This window comes from Brassica napus, chromosome A4 (genome assembly GCF_020379485.1).
Source record: "Brassica napus cultivar Da-Ae chromosome A4, Da-Ae, whole genome shotgun sequence".
Classification (NCBI taxonomy): Eukaryota; Viridiplantae; Streptophyta; class Magnoliopsida; order Brassicales; family Brassicaceae; genus Brassica; species Brassica napus.
Window position 1 is genome coordinate 13,968,955 of NC_063437.1, and position 11,248 is coordinate 13,980,202.

The 11,248-nt window shown below is 35.8% G+C and overlaps 2 protein-coding genes and 1 pseudogene across 2 annotated transcripts; all 3 read right to left on the minus strand.

The window, feature by feature from the left end:
* Nucleotides 1-2,547: 2,547 nt before the first annotated feature.
* Nucleotides 2,548-3,735, minus strand: LOC125575420 (cysteine-rich receptor-like protein kinase 17). The gene is made up of 4 exons (XM_048778179.1): nt 3,534-3,735; nt 3,210-3,447; nt 2,977-3,130; nt 2,548-2,880 (listed from the first exon to the last, which is right to left on the minus strand). The coding sequence occupies exons 1-4, from the start codon at nt 3,733-3,735 to the stop codon at nt 2,548-2,550; spliced, it is 927 nt and encodes a 308-aa protein (XP_048634136.1).
* A 658-nt stretch (nt 3,736-4,393) lies between these two features.
* On the minus strand, nt 4,394-7,001 carry LOC125608020 (annotated as a pseudogene).
* A 76-nt stretch (nt 7,002-7,077) lies between these two features.
* LOC106393899 (receptor like protein 21-like) lies at nt 7,078-10,834 on the minus strand. The gene is made up of 6 exons (XM_022718177.2): nt 10,372-10,834; nt 10,105-10,260; nt 9,885-9,959; nt 9,729-9,797; nt 9,561-9,629; nt 7,078-9,438 (listed from the first exon to the last, which is right to left on the minus strand). Exons 1-6 carry the CDS (start codon nt 10,826-10,828, stop codon nt 7,193-7,195), a joined length of 3,072 nt encoding a protein of 1,023 aa, XP_022573898.2. The 5' UTR covers nt 10,829-10,834; the 3' UTR covers nt 7,078-7,192.
* Nucleotides 10,835-11,248: the final 414 nt, after the last annotated feature.

Genomic DNA, 11,248 nt, shown 5'->3' on the forward strand with positions numbered 1-11,248 from the left:
AAAAAAACTTAGTTCCGATAGGTTTTTTTTTTTTTGGTAAAAGAGTTCCAATAGGGTATTTACGTCTGAAAACTATATGATTGTGATCCTTAGATCATGAGAAATGGTAGATACAATTGTGAATTTCTCAAAATATTAAAATATTAACTTTTAGTTGTAGCTAGGGTTGCCTTGACATTCCCCCCTCAGTTACATGAACCCACGCTCAAAACACCCTAGATTTCCACTTCATCGATAAACCTAGAGCTGTGAATTTTAATCAATACCCGCGGGCCTTGGCCCGTTTGATCCGCCACAAAATGGGTGCGGGACGAACAAATAGAAAAATTTGAATTGCGGATGCGGATACGGTTGAGATTATTTTAAGCAGAACGGGTGGATCAGCCGAATTTGAGTCACAGATACGCGGCAACATGCAAATTAAAAAAAAAAGTTTTTTTTAAGAAACAAAAATTTTCGAAAAATATATAAAATATCATAAATGTTTATATATCTATATTATTATTTGAGAAGTGATTTTGCTTATTTGTCATCTTCTCCCTGATTTTATAAAATTATTGTAGTCTATTTTATCCATGTACACTATTTTTTGCGAAGTGAATTTTTGCATTGGATCTCTCACAATAAAAATTAAAGCGGTTAAAGTTGTTGAAAACCTTAATGAATAATTAGCTTAATCATTAGTTAATCATAAAATAATTAAAATAAAATAAAAATTAACCAAAAAAAAACAGAAACATACTTTAAGAAAAAATTATAGTTAGTGTATATCTCAATGCTCCCATTGATGTAATAATGTCATACATATTTTAATGGTTTATTTAACGAACTTATATTATCAGGATAAACATGTTGTTACAGTTTTTATTTTCAATATGTTCTCACAAAACTCATTGTAATTCCTTCTTTTTATTAGGTTCAAAAACAAAGATGTGTAATTAAATATTAGTGAAAAATAAAATTTTGTATATAATTCATTATAGAATATAAAATTAATATTAATAATATTAGATTTATAGGTTAAATAATTGATTATAAATTAATATAATAAAAATTTCTAAAGTAAAACATATTTTGATAACTAAGATAATTATTATATATATTGTGTTGTTATCTGGAAATAATATTTTAAAATTAAATTTTTTAGTCTAATTAATATTACCTAGGAGTTTGGCCGGTTTTGGCGAAGCGGGTACGTGTATAAAAAATATTCTTTGCGGGTTATACTCTTATGCAGGTCAAAATTTCGAATAAAAAGAAAATGATTCGACCTGCCACGGAGCAGGCTGACAACGAATCCATCACTAGATCTGATTTGGTTGGTTTTGTCTGTCTAGCCGGCAAGAGTTCTCTCTGCTAGATCTGATTTTTCTCTGTTATGTTTTGTTTCATCGAGTGTGGTGGCTCGTCTATTCATCCGGTGTGGTGGACTGGTAGTTGCAGGGGTTGGGGTTGGAGCCTTGTCCCATATGCTTCATGCTGTCTTTTCTGTGCAGGTATGTTTCTTACAGATTTTATTCTCGGTTCTTATGAAAGGGATTAGACCTTGCTATATCTTTCATGTTCTCTGCCGCATTATGAAGCCATGAGTTTTGGTTGTGGAGAGGTCTCTCAACAGTTTTGAGAGGAGATATGCATTGTTTCTCTGTTACACGAGAGATGTTGAAAAGTAATTCCATTGGTTTTTGTTTGTTTGGCTCTCCTTCACAATTTCACTATTTTCCTTTGCATTTACTATTATCCACATGTGTATGGGGTTAATTTACGGTTCCTACTGGTATACCTTTTCTTTTATATTTTGTTTCTGGTCTGTTTGATTCATTATTGTAAGAACACTTATGAATGAAATATATGCATTAAAAAAACAAAAAAAAAAATTAGGGGGGGAATATGAAGGCAACCTATATAGCTAACTTTACTTTCTTTTAAAAAGAATTGAATAATCATATGGTGACAAGTGTGGTGAGAGATCATTGAGAGATAAAAGTTACTCAAAAGAAACCCTTTTTACTATCTTTGAGACTTTTTGATCAAATTTAAACGTTTTAGTGGTGAGAAACTATGTGAGACACCACAATTAAGGGCATCTCCATCTCTACTCCATTTTTTCTTTTAAAATGGAGTAAAAGTGAATATTGAGTAAGAAATGCTACAATCCAACTCCATATCTCATTCAATAATGAAATTTACTCCATAAATGGAGTAATCTATTTTTTGTTTGTTCATCACTCCATTATGGAATGAAAAATGGAGTAGGGTTGGAGCAATTTTACTCCATTTTTACTTTTACTCTATTTTGGAGGAAAAATAGAGTTTTTCATTGGAGATGTTCTAACGATGGCAATTCTATACTGCTTTGAGGACTTTAATCTCGTCACTTACGTCTATTCAAAGCATTATTTTTTCTTGATTCTTCTGTTTTGTCGTTGACATTGAAGTGAACTTGAGCTTAGTCAAATTGCAAGTTCAAGCTTGAATAATGCATTTTGACTTCGGACATAAAACAAATGACAACCAAAACCAGTCCATACAGAACATGTTGAATTTTCAACGAGGAGTAACATCGGTGATTGTTGCTTCATCTACGGAACAAGGAATAGACTTACTACTCGACTGACCTGGCTCCAATCCATGGGCTAAAGGGTTTGATCTTGGTCCGTTCCCAAAAAAAAATCCAGGTGGCCTAGGCACAAGCAGATTTACTGAGCTGTTTGTGAGCATTTGGTGTATAGTCGACAATGTTGGACGATCTACAGGATTTTCTTGAACACATAACATCCCAATATGAATATATCTAATGACTTCATCGCGTTTACAATCTTCTTTGATACCATTATCTACAAGCTCAATCAATGATTTGTTTTCCCAAAGTCTCCAGACCTGTTGAAGTTATGTAAATGCATATATTCATAACTATGATCACCGTTTGAAAGAATCCAACAAAATTTGGAACTTAATTAGTTTATGATTTCTCACGTATGTGACTAAGTTGTTAACCAAACCATCCATTTGGTAAAAGCTGCTGTTCTTTCTGCCACTAATGATCTCAAGAATCAAGACTCCAAAGCTATAAACATCTGATTTCGTCGAGAATTGGCCATGCGTCACATATTCAGGTGGCATGTAACCACTGCAAAAACACAGGTTAAATTGGCAGAAGAATGGCACATTAAAATAACTTTGTCAACTTCATTTAAGGATATTCTTACAAGGTCCCAACTACTCTTGCTGTATTGGCTACAGTTTGGTCCACTCCAAAGATCTTTGCCATTCCGAAATCAGCGATTTTCGGATTCATGTGAGCATCTAAGAGAATGTTACTTGCTTTGAGGTCGCGGTGTATAATTTTTAGCCGTGAATCTTGATGAAGATATAGAACTCCTCGAGTGATTCCCACAATGATGTTGCGTCTCACTGTCCAGTTCAACTGAACTCTCTTACTAGGATCTGTATATTCATATATAATCACACTTACCTATCTATAAGAAGAATAAATAACAGACAAGGGTATGCCAAAACTGAAGTTAACTTACCAAAGAGGAAATAATAGAGGCTTTGGTTAGGAACAAACTCATAGACGAGTAATTTCTCTTCTCCGTGTAGCGAAAATCCAAGAAGTCTAACAAGATTTCTGTGCTGAAGCTTTGCAACAACTACAACCTCGTTCTTGAACTCTACTTCGCCTTGTCCTGATGTTTTTGAGAGCCTCTTTACTGCAACTTCAGTTCCATTCATAAGCATACCCTTAAAATTAATTGCATATTAGGTATTAGGGGTGGGCGTCGGGTACCCGTTCGGGTTCAGGTCGGGTATTTCAGATTTTCGGGTATTTTGGTATAGAGGTGTAGAACCCGTTCAGGTATTTCTGTACTTCGGATCGGGTTCGGGTATTTTTAGTTCGGATTCGGTTATTTCGGATCGGGTTCGGATATTTAGATTTTGAAAAAAAAATTAAAATTTTCATTTCTCAAGTTTCTTTTATTTAAAAATATAACTTTCTGTTAACTAATTTTTTATTTTTAATAGATTGAATGGTTAATAGATTTGGACATAACATTTTAAAACTAAAAAGGCATTAACTTAGTTATTTTTTTTAAATTTTGGATGTAACTTTTTGTTAATTTTTGAAATAAAAAACTTGACATGCATTTTAAGTGAGTAGCAAATCATTTTTTTCGTAATTATATGTATATCATATGAACTTAAAGTATGTGTGGTATCAATATAAATATTTTATATAAAATGAGAGATGTAAACTAGAAATATAAGATTAATTATACATATGTTCGGTTATCTTCGGATTTTCATTCAGGTTTGGGTATTATCCGTTCGGGTTCGGGTATCCAATCTCTCCTTATTCAATACCCGTTTGGGTACTTTGCTACTTCGGTTCGGATTTCGGTTCGAATTTTTCGGATCGGGTTCGGGTGCCACTTCGAATATCGGGTAAAGTGCCCAACCGTATTAGGTATCATCATTTCATTGTTTCTCCACAAAAGAAGAAAGTAGGGTGGACATATAAGGTAAATACCTTGTAAACCTCACCAAATCCACCTTCACCAAGCTTGTTATGCTCTGAAAAGTTGTTTGTCGCAGCTTCAATTATTTTTAAATCGAATTGAACAGATTCCGCTTCATGTATGACCATCAAACAAGTTCCTTAAGCCGTGGGATTCTTTAATTTGAAATACCAAAATCAATCAAGACTTCTATAAACAAACAAAAAACTCACTTGGAAGTTCAATGTCTTGCTTTCGCTTTCTTCTCTTGATAGCTAAGCCTACGACAATTACTATTATGGCAACGAAAACAACAATGACTGTTGCAGCGATTTTTTTCCCGAGAACCCTTTATCTGCACCACCAGTTCACCATAAACATAGCTAACACAAAACCAACAAAAAAAGAAACAAGAATTGCCGGAAAATATTTCCAACGAAGACTTGCCTTTTGTTTTGGTTTTACTGGCCAGGTCGGCTTCAGAACGCTGCGGTGAAGGCGGCAGCGAAGGCGCCAATGATGGCCGAAACTGAAGATTAATATTATCAAAAACACCAGAGAATGGAAACAATTCCCACCGGAAAAAGCAACTTGGCCGCATTATAATACTGCCTTTCCTCCCATGGAGCTCTTTCTTATAGTAATCAACGCTTGTCTGTAAGCAAATTTTACAATCATTTGAAGATATATCTGGAGTGCATTGCATCAAGACCGTAATGTTCCCGTAAATCGGCACCGGCGATACATCCTTTGCATAGTATTTACTACTAGACAATGGCAACGGAGAAGAAGAATTAGACGAACTGTTTCTCACCGACGAAGAAGCTGATGTGATCATACGAGTCAGTAACCCGTCCCACACAATATCAAACCCCTTCTGGTCTTCATTTTTTATGTAGAAATTATTATAAAATCTACTAAAAGGCTTTAAGGATAGGACCCCGAAGGACTTGCTAGAGTAGCGAACAAGGCAAAGGATCTCTTCACTGAGCCATGAGAAAGCGTCTGACTGGTTCGGACAGGCCTGTAGTAAACTGTCGAATCCTTGATACAGGAGGAGCAAGAGTCTGGTCCAGCACCTGGAGAGCACATTCCCATGTCGTAGACTATGTTGGGGCCTAACCCTATCGAACCCTTGACCCAGCCGTTATGGTTCGTGACGTTAGAAGCTAGAGTAGCGTTGATGAGACGGCGGTTCTTGTCATATGGACTACTGGGTTTGAAATTCCCAGCAGTGTCATCACAAGTTTGTGCAGAAACATAAATGGCACTGAAGCTTATGATAAAGACGCAGAGGATTAATACAATGTCTTCCTTTCCCATTTCTTTGATATAATTTAGATCGTGTGTGTGTGTGTATGTTGATCTTACCAATTTATACAGAACTTTGAATTCTACCAGTAAATATGCACTGTATATATAATAAATAGGCTACTTTGGATTTCAGTGGGAGACTGACTTTGCTACTTTGGATTTCAGTGGAAGTGGAAGACATTCTTAGATAAAAAGTAGGCTACATCGAATTTCAGTGGAAGACTTAGACGCACCAAGTCAACATCATTATTTCATTGTTTGTTTCTGCTTATTACCAACATGGAACACGGTTTCACCATATCATTCTTAGAGCATTCCCATTGCTCACATATCTCAACTTCTCACCCATTTTTTTCTTTTCACTAATAAATATTGTCGATATTTTACTGAGAATTCATGGGATAGAGTTTGATCTTAGAGCATCTCTATCAAGATATTCTATGCGTACACTAACATTAAAAAAAGAAATAAAAAATGAGCGAGATCTCTAAAGAAACATGTATAGATATTCTCGTCATACCAATGAGAGTCTAAAAATGCTGGTAACACTGTGCATGAACAAAGTCACCAGTTTTGTTGGCAGCAACTTTCACAGATTATCCTAGATATATGAAGAATAAATATGTAGTTGAAATGAGCATATGTAAAGAATCGTATGATGACAGACCATACATTATTTGTAGGATGTTTGAGATGAAAGTCGACTCTTTGATGAATAACTTAATGAAAAAGAAACTCTTAGGAAAGACAGCATCATGTTAATGTTATTTTAGACATGATTTTCGTGTTTTGGTACTTTTATATTATTATGTAACCAATGGTTTTTATGTTAAATTTAATAATTTAATGAAGAAGAAACTCTTATGAAAGACTGCATCATGTAAAAGTTGTTTTAGACATGATTTTCGTGTTTTGGTATTTTTATATTATTAGGTAACCAATGGTTTTATGTTAAATTTCAGTAATGTACCATTGAGTTCTAAAACCATGGTCTACTACATTCTCACATTCTACTTTTCATGCATATTGATTCAAAATTTCCCACTACAGATAACATAGTCAAGATCATATCTGCAAAAATTCCTGATGAAAATGAAAAGCCACAGCTTTATAATATAATTAAAGACATGATGATTTATGGACTATGTGGAGCTGCTATTATGAAGCTCTCTTTAGAAAAAATGTGCTTGTTATCGTTTACTTTGAATTGTTTGATAAGACTTCAAAGTCTTTCCAGAAAACACTCAACGGAAGCAATAAACAAATTTATTTTATTTTTTTGCTTGGACATGAATTAAAAGTACATACACTTACACGAACACAGTAGACTCAAGATTAGGTTTGGATAGAAATATCCAAGAAACTGAGCTGAAAATATTTTAAAACAACATATTTTTTGCTGAAGCGATGAAAGCGTCTACAATGCGGAGCCATGCTCGACGCCAAGGACAATCAAAGCACATAAGTACAACGATACATACCAATGTGGTCACATAAACTGAGGCAGTCCCATAATAGAATACAACTCTATTCATGTCAGCTTCATTTTCTTCCTCTCCTCCTCCTTTATTTGCTTCCTCTGAGCTCTTCTTAGCCTCACAACTTATATGGGTCGGTGGTCCACAGAGAAGTGGATTGCCTAAGTATCTACTCTCGTTGAAAGTGTTAAATTGCCTTCCTTGGGGAATGATTCCTGATATATTGTTGTGAGACACGTCAAACACTTCAAGAAATGTAAGGCTGGTTAGCTGTTGAGGAATGCTTCCGTGCAGCATGTTGTAAGAAAGATCAAGGCTCTCAATATCCTTCAGATTGGAGAAGCTGGATGGTATAGAACTCGACAAGAAATTGTGAGATAGATTCAAGGACCGCAGTTTCCAGAGACCTCCAAGCTCTGTTGGGATAACACCACTTAACTCATTGTTTGACAGATCCATCCCATACATATAATCAAGTATTCCTCTTCTGAACTGAGATGTATTAGTACCAGGATCACTTAACCAAGATTCTTCAGGACTATAAGAATCACTATACAAAGATTCTCCAGGAGTGTAAGAATCACTATACCAAGATTCTCCAGGACTATAGGAATCGTACCTTTGCTTTGTTGCAAATTTTATTTCAATTTCCTGAAAGGCAGAGGAGTATACTTGGAACTCCTCTACTAGAAATATCGATCTGTAATATTCAGAATGAAAAGTCAGTGTACGATAATATTGCCCATAGATAATATCACTCTCCTTTCCACCTCGTAAGACTGATGATTTGTAGAGGCATGAAGGTATGAAGCCATTGAGCTTGTTATCTGAAAGATCTAAAAGCCTGATGTTGCTGAGATCACACAGCTGCCTTGGAATGGATCCTGTTAAATTGTTCCCCCTCAACAAAAGAAACTTTATGTCTTGTGTGTTGACAAACTGGGGAATACTCCCAGAGAGTTTATTGTTCCGAAGATCAAGTATCTGGACACCTTCCAACAATGTGTCTGGAATTGACCCTGTCAAGTTGTTGTTGTTGAGGAAGAATATTCTACCTTGTACCTGTGACGACGGTAAGGCTCCCGACAATAGGTTTCCAGAGAGGTCCAGAAACTCAACGAGCAACAAGGAAGGTGGTATGGTACCTTCTAAGAAATTGTTTGCTAACAATAAGAAATCCAAATTAGAAAACTCAGATATCCAACTTGGAATAGTACCAGTGAAACAATTGTGGGACATGTCAAGCATTGACAAATAAGTAAAGCCAAGCAAACCAACTCCAATCTTCCCAGTAAATAAGTTGTTATCTATTCTCAACACTTCTAGTAAAGTGAAGCTTGTTCTTCTTGGAAGAAAATGGCCGCTGAATTTGTTGTGAGAGAGCTTCAGGTACTTTAGTTGAAAACAACCCCTGAGAAACCTTCTTGGTAGCTTCCCAGATAAGTTATTATAGGATAGGTCGAGGAATGAAATGTTCTTCATCTCGCCCATAGACGATGGAAAATTCCCTTGGAACCAGTTACTTGAGGCATTTAGATGTACCAGATTCGGAAGTGCAAGACCAATACTATCAGGTAATATCCCACCAATATTATTGGAAGAAAAATCAAAAACCTGCAAACTATGCACCATTGTGGGCATTTGAAAGATTGTGAATGAATTCTTCTGCAACAGTAAGACTTCAAGTTGTGTATTATTCAGCAACAGCCACGTAGGAGGGTTTCCGGATAATCTATTGCTGGATAGATCAACTAGACGCAAGTTCTTTTGGTAGACGAGAAATGAAGGGATTTTCTCCAAGCTGCAAGATCGTAGTACAGCAACTCTCAGTTGAAACTTTGGCTCCGAGTTACCCTCTGACTCTACTTGTACCTTATCAGATGTTGATGAAACTTTGAACACCTTGAGGTTTGTGAGGTTGGTGAGTGGATTGAGCGAGAATAGGCTTGAAAAGTTGTTGTTTAACAATGATAGATACTCTAGGGACTCCAAGCTACTGAAACTTGATGGTATATTTCCGCTAAACTGGTTGGATGATAGGTCGAGAACCCGTAGCTTTTTCAAGCTACCTAGACAAAGAGGAAGTTGGCCAACAAAATGATTTTCACTGAGATCGAGCTCCCGCAGATTCTTCATGTCACAAACAGCTTCAAAAAAATATTGATTTGAAACCAAAAACATAATGAGAACAATTTTGTCTACAGAATTCATGAGACAATAAAAATATAATGTTGTTCACATAAATAATATAGAGGTGAAGCAAACACACCTGTTATAGGTCCGCTGAAATTATTCCGAGCAAGATTCAGCAGTTCCAGTTTCGGCAAATTCGTTAGTTCTGAAATAAAGTAAGTTCATATAATGTACGTTAGTAAAATTCTGTTATATAAAGTTATCTTCTGCCGACCCAAAAAAAAAACGGTTACAATTATGTTACCTGAAATGAATCCGTGAAGTCTATTTCCACATAGATTCAGAAGTTCAAAGTTTTTCAAGTTTTTTAGTTCTGAGATAAGGTAAAGGCCAAAAGATTGAATATCACAATATTATCATTCTACACTTTTTTTTTTCAAAGAGAAAAAAGGAAGCTTACCTTGTAATTCCATTGAGCCAGAAAATTTATTTAAACTTAGATCCAGAGCTTTCAGCTTTGTCAGGTGACTAAATTCTGCCATAATACAAAGAGATACAAAAGCAAGACTCTTCTAATTAATATGTAAGAAAATGATATTTGAAATGGCATAAACGAACTCAACAATAAGACCATCTCACAAGTTACCCCGGAGAAGGGTCATGGCAAATGGAAAACACACCTTTAATAGGAAAAGGACCATCTCTGAAGTTACCCCGGAGAAACAAAGTTGTAAGTGATGTTGCGGCATTTAGAAAAGGAAAGATACTGTTACTGAGATCATTCCATGAGACATCCAGAACCTCCAGGTTTCTTAATCTCCTTAAACTTTTGTAACCTGCAAAGAAATATCTCATTAATAGACTATACAAAAATAAGATATAACTTATCTAACATTCTAAACGTTTCCAGATACAGGTAAACTAAACAATGTAAAAGCCTGGAATACCTTCAACATCATCAAAGAAGCCACTATATGACTGGACGTATCTTTCCCCGGATAAGTTCAGACTTTGAACCTCATCAAAGGGATGCAGAAAGGAAAGATTAAGGAGAGAATTAGGCTCTCTAAAGTACACAGAACCAACAGAAAGACCATTGACACGCCCGCTGGTACGATTGCACTTAATACCATTCCACCGGCAGCAATCGCTCTTTGTGTCATTAGTCCAAGTTTCATAATTAGAGAGAACAGATATTGCCTCCCCGTATTCGAGGTCCGGTTCTTCAGGCGGTGCTTTGAGGACCGATCCCACCAGGGATTCTGAACTCTTTGAGATCAGGTAACCCTTGAGCTCCAACAAAGCCTTCCTTTCTTTCAGAATGCAGCTTTTATATCCGTGTATCTGCCACAGCAATAACATCACCCATATTAAGTAGTGGCCAAAGAAAAACTTCCCTTCCATTGCAAATCAGATAAAAACCAAATAGAGAAAAATAAAATCCAGAGCAAATTGGGAGTCACGAAGAAGTATTTATTGATAAAAAAAACATTGAAAAGGTGATGTGACAAGCGTTAAGTAAGTAATCACTATCGTTTACTTTGAATTATATGATAAGGCACAAGTCAAAGTCTTTGTGGCAAACACCCATAATCGTATAATATGAAAAACTCAAAATAAGGCCCTGTTCGTTTGCTCACCCAAGTGATCCATCTGGGTGAAGATGCAAATTGATGTTCGTTTTGTGCATTATAATGCTACATCCAGATGGATCACCCAGCTGAATTTTTAAAAACTCATCTCAAATTCTCACCCAAATGAAGGTGAGTCTCGACGGTGCATCTGGATGCAGATGCATCTAGTTCAGTCCAAAATGATAAATGA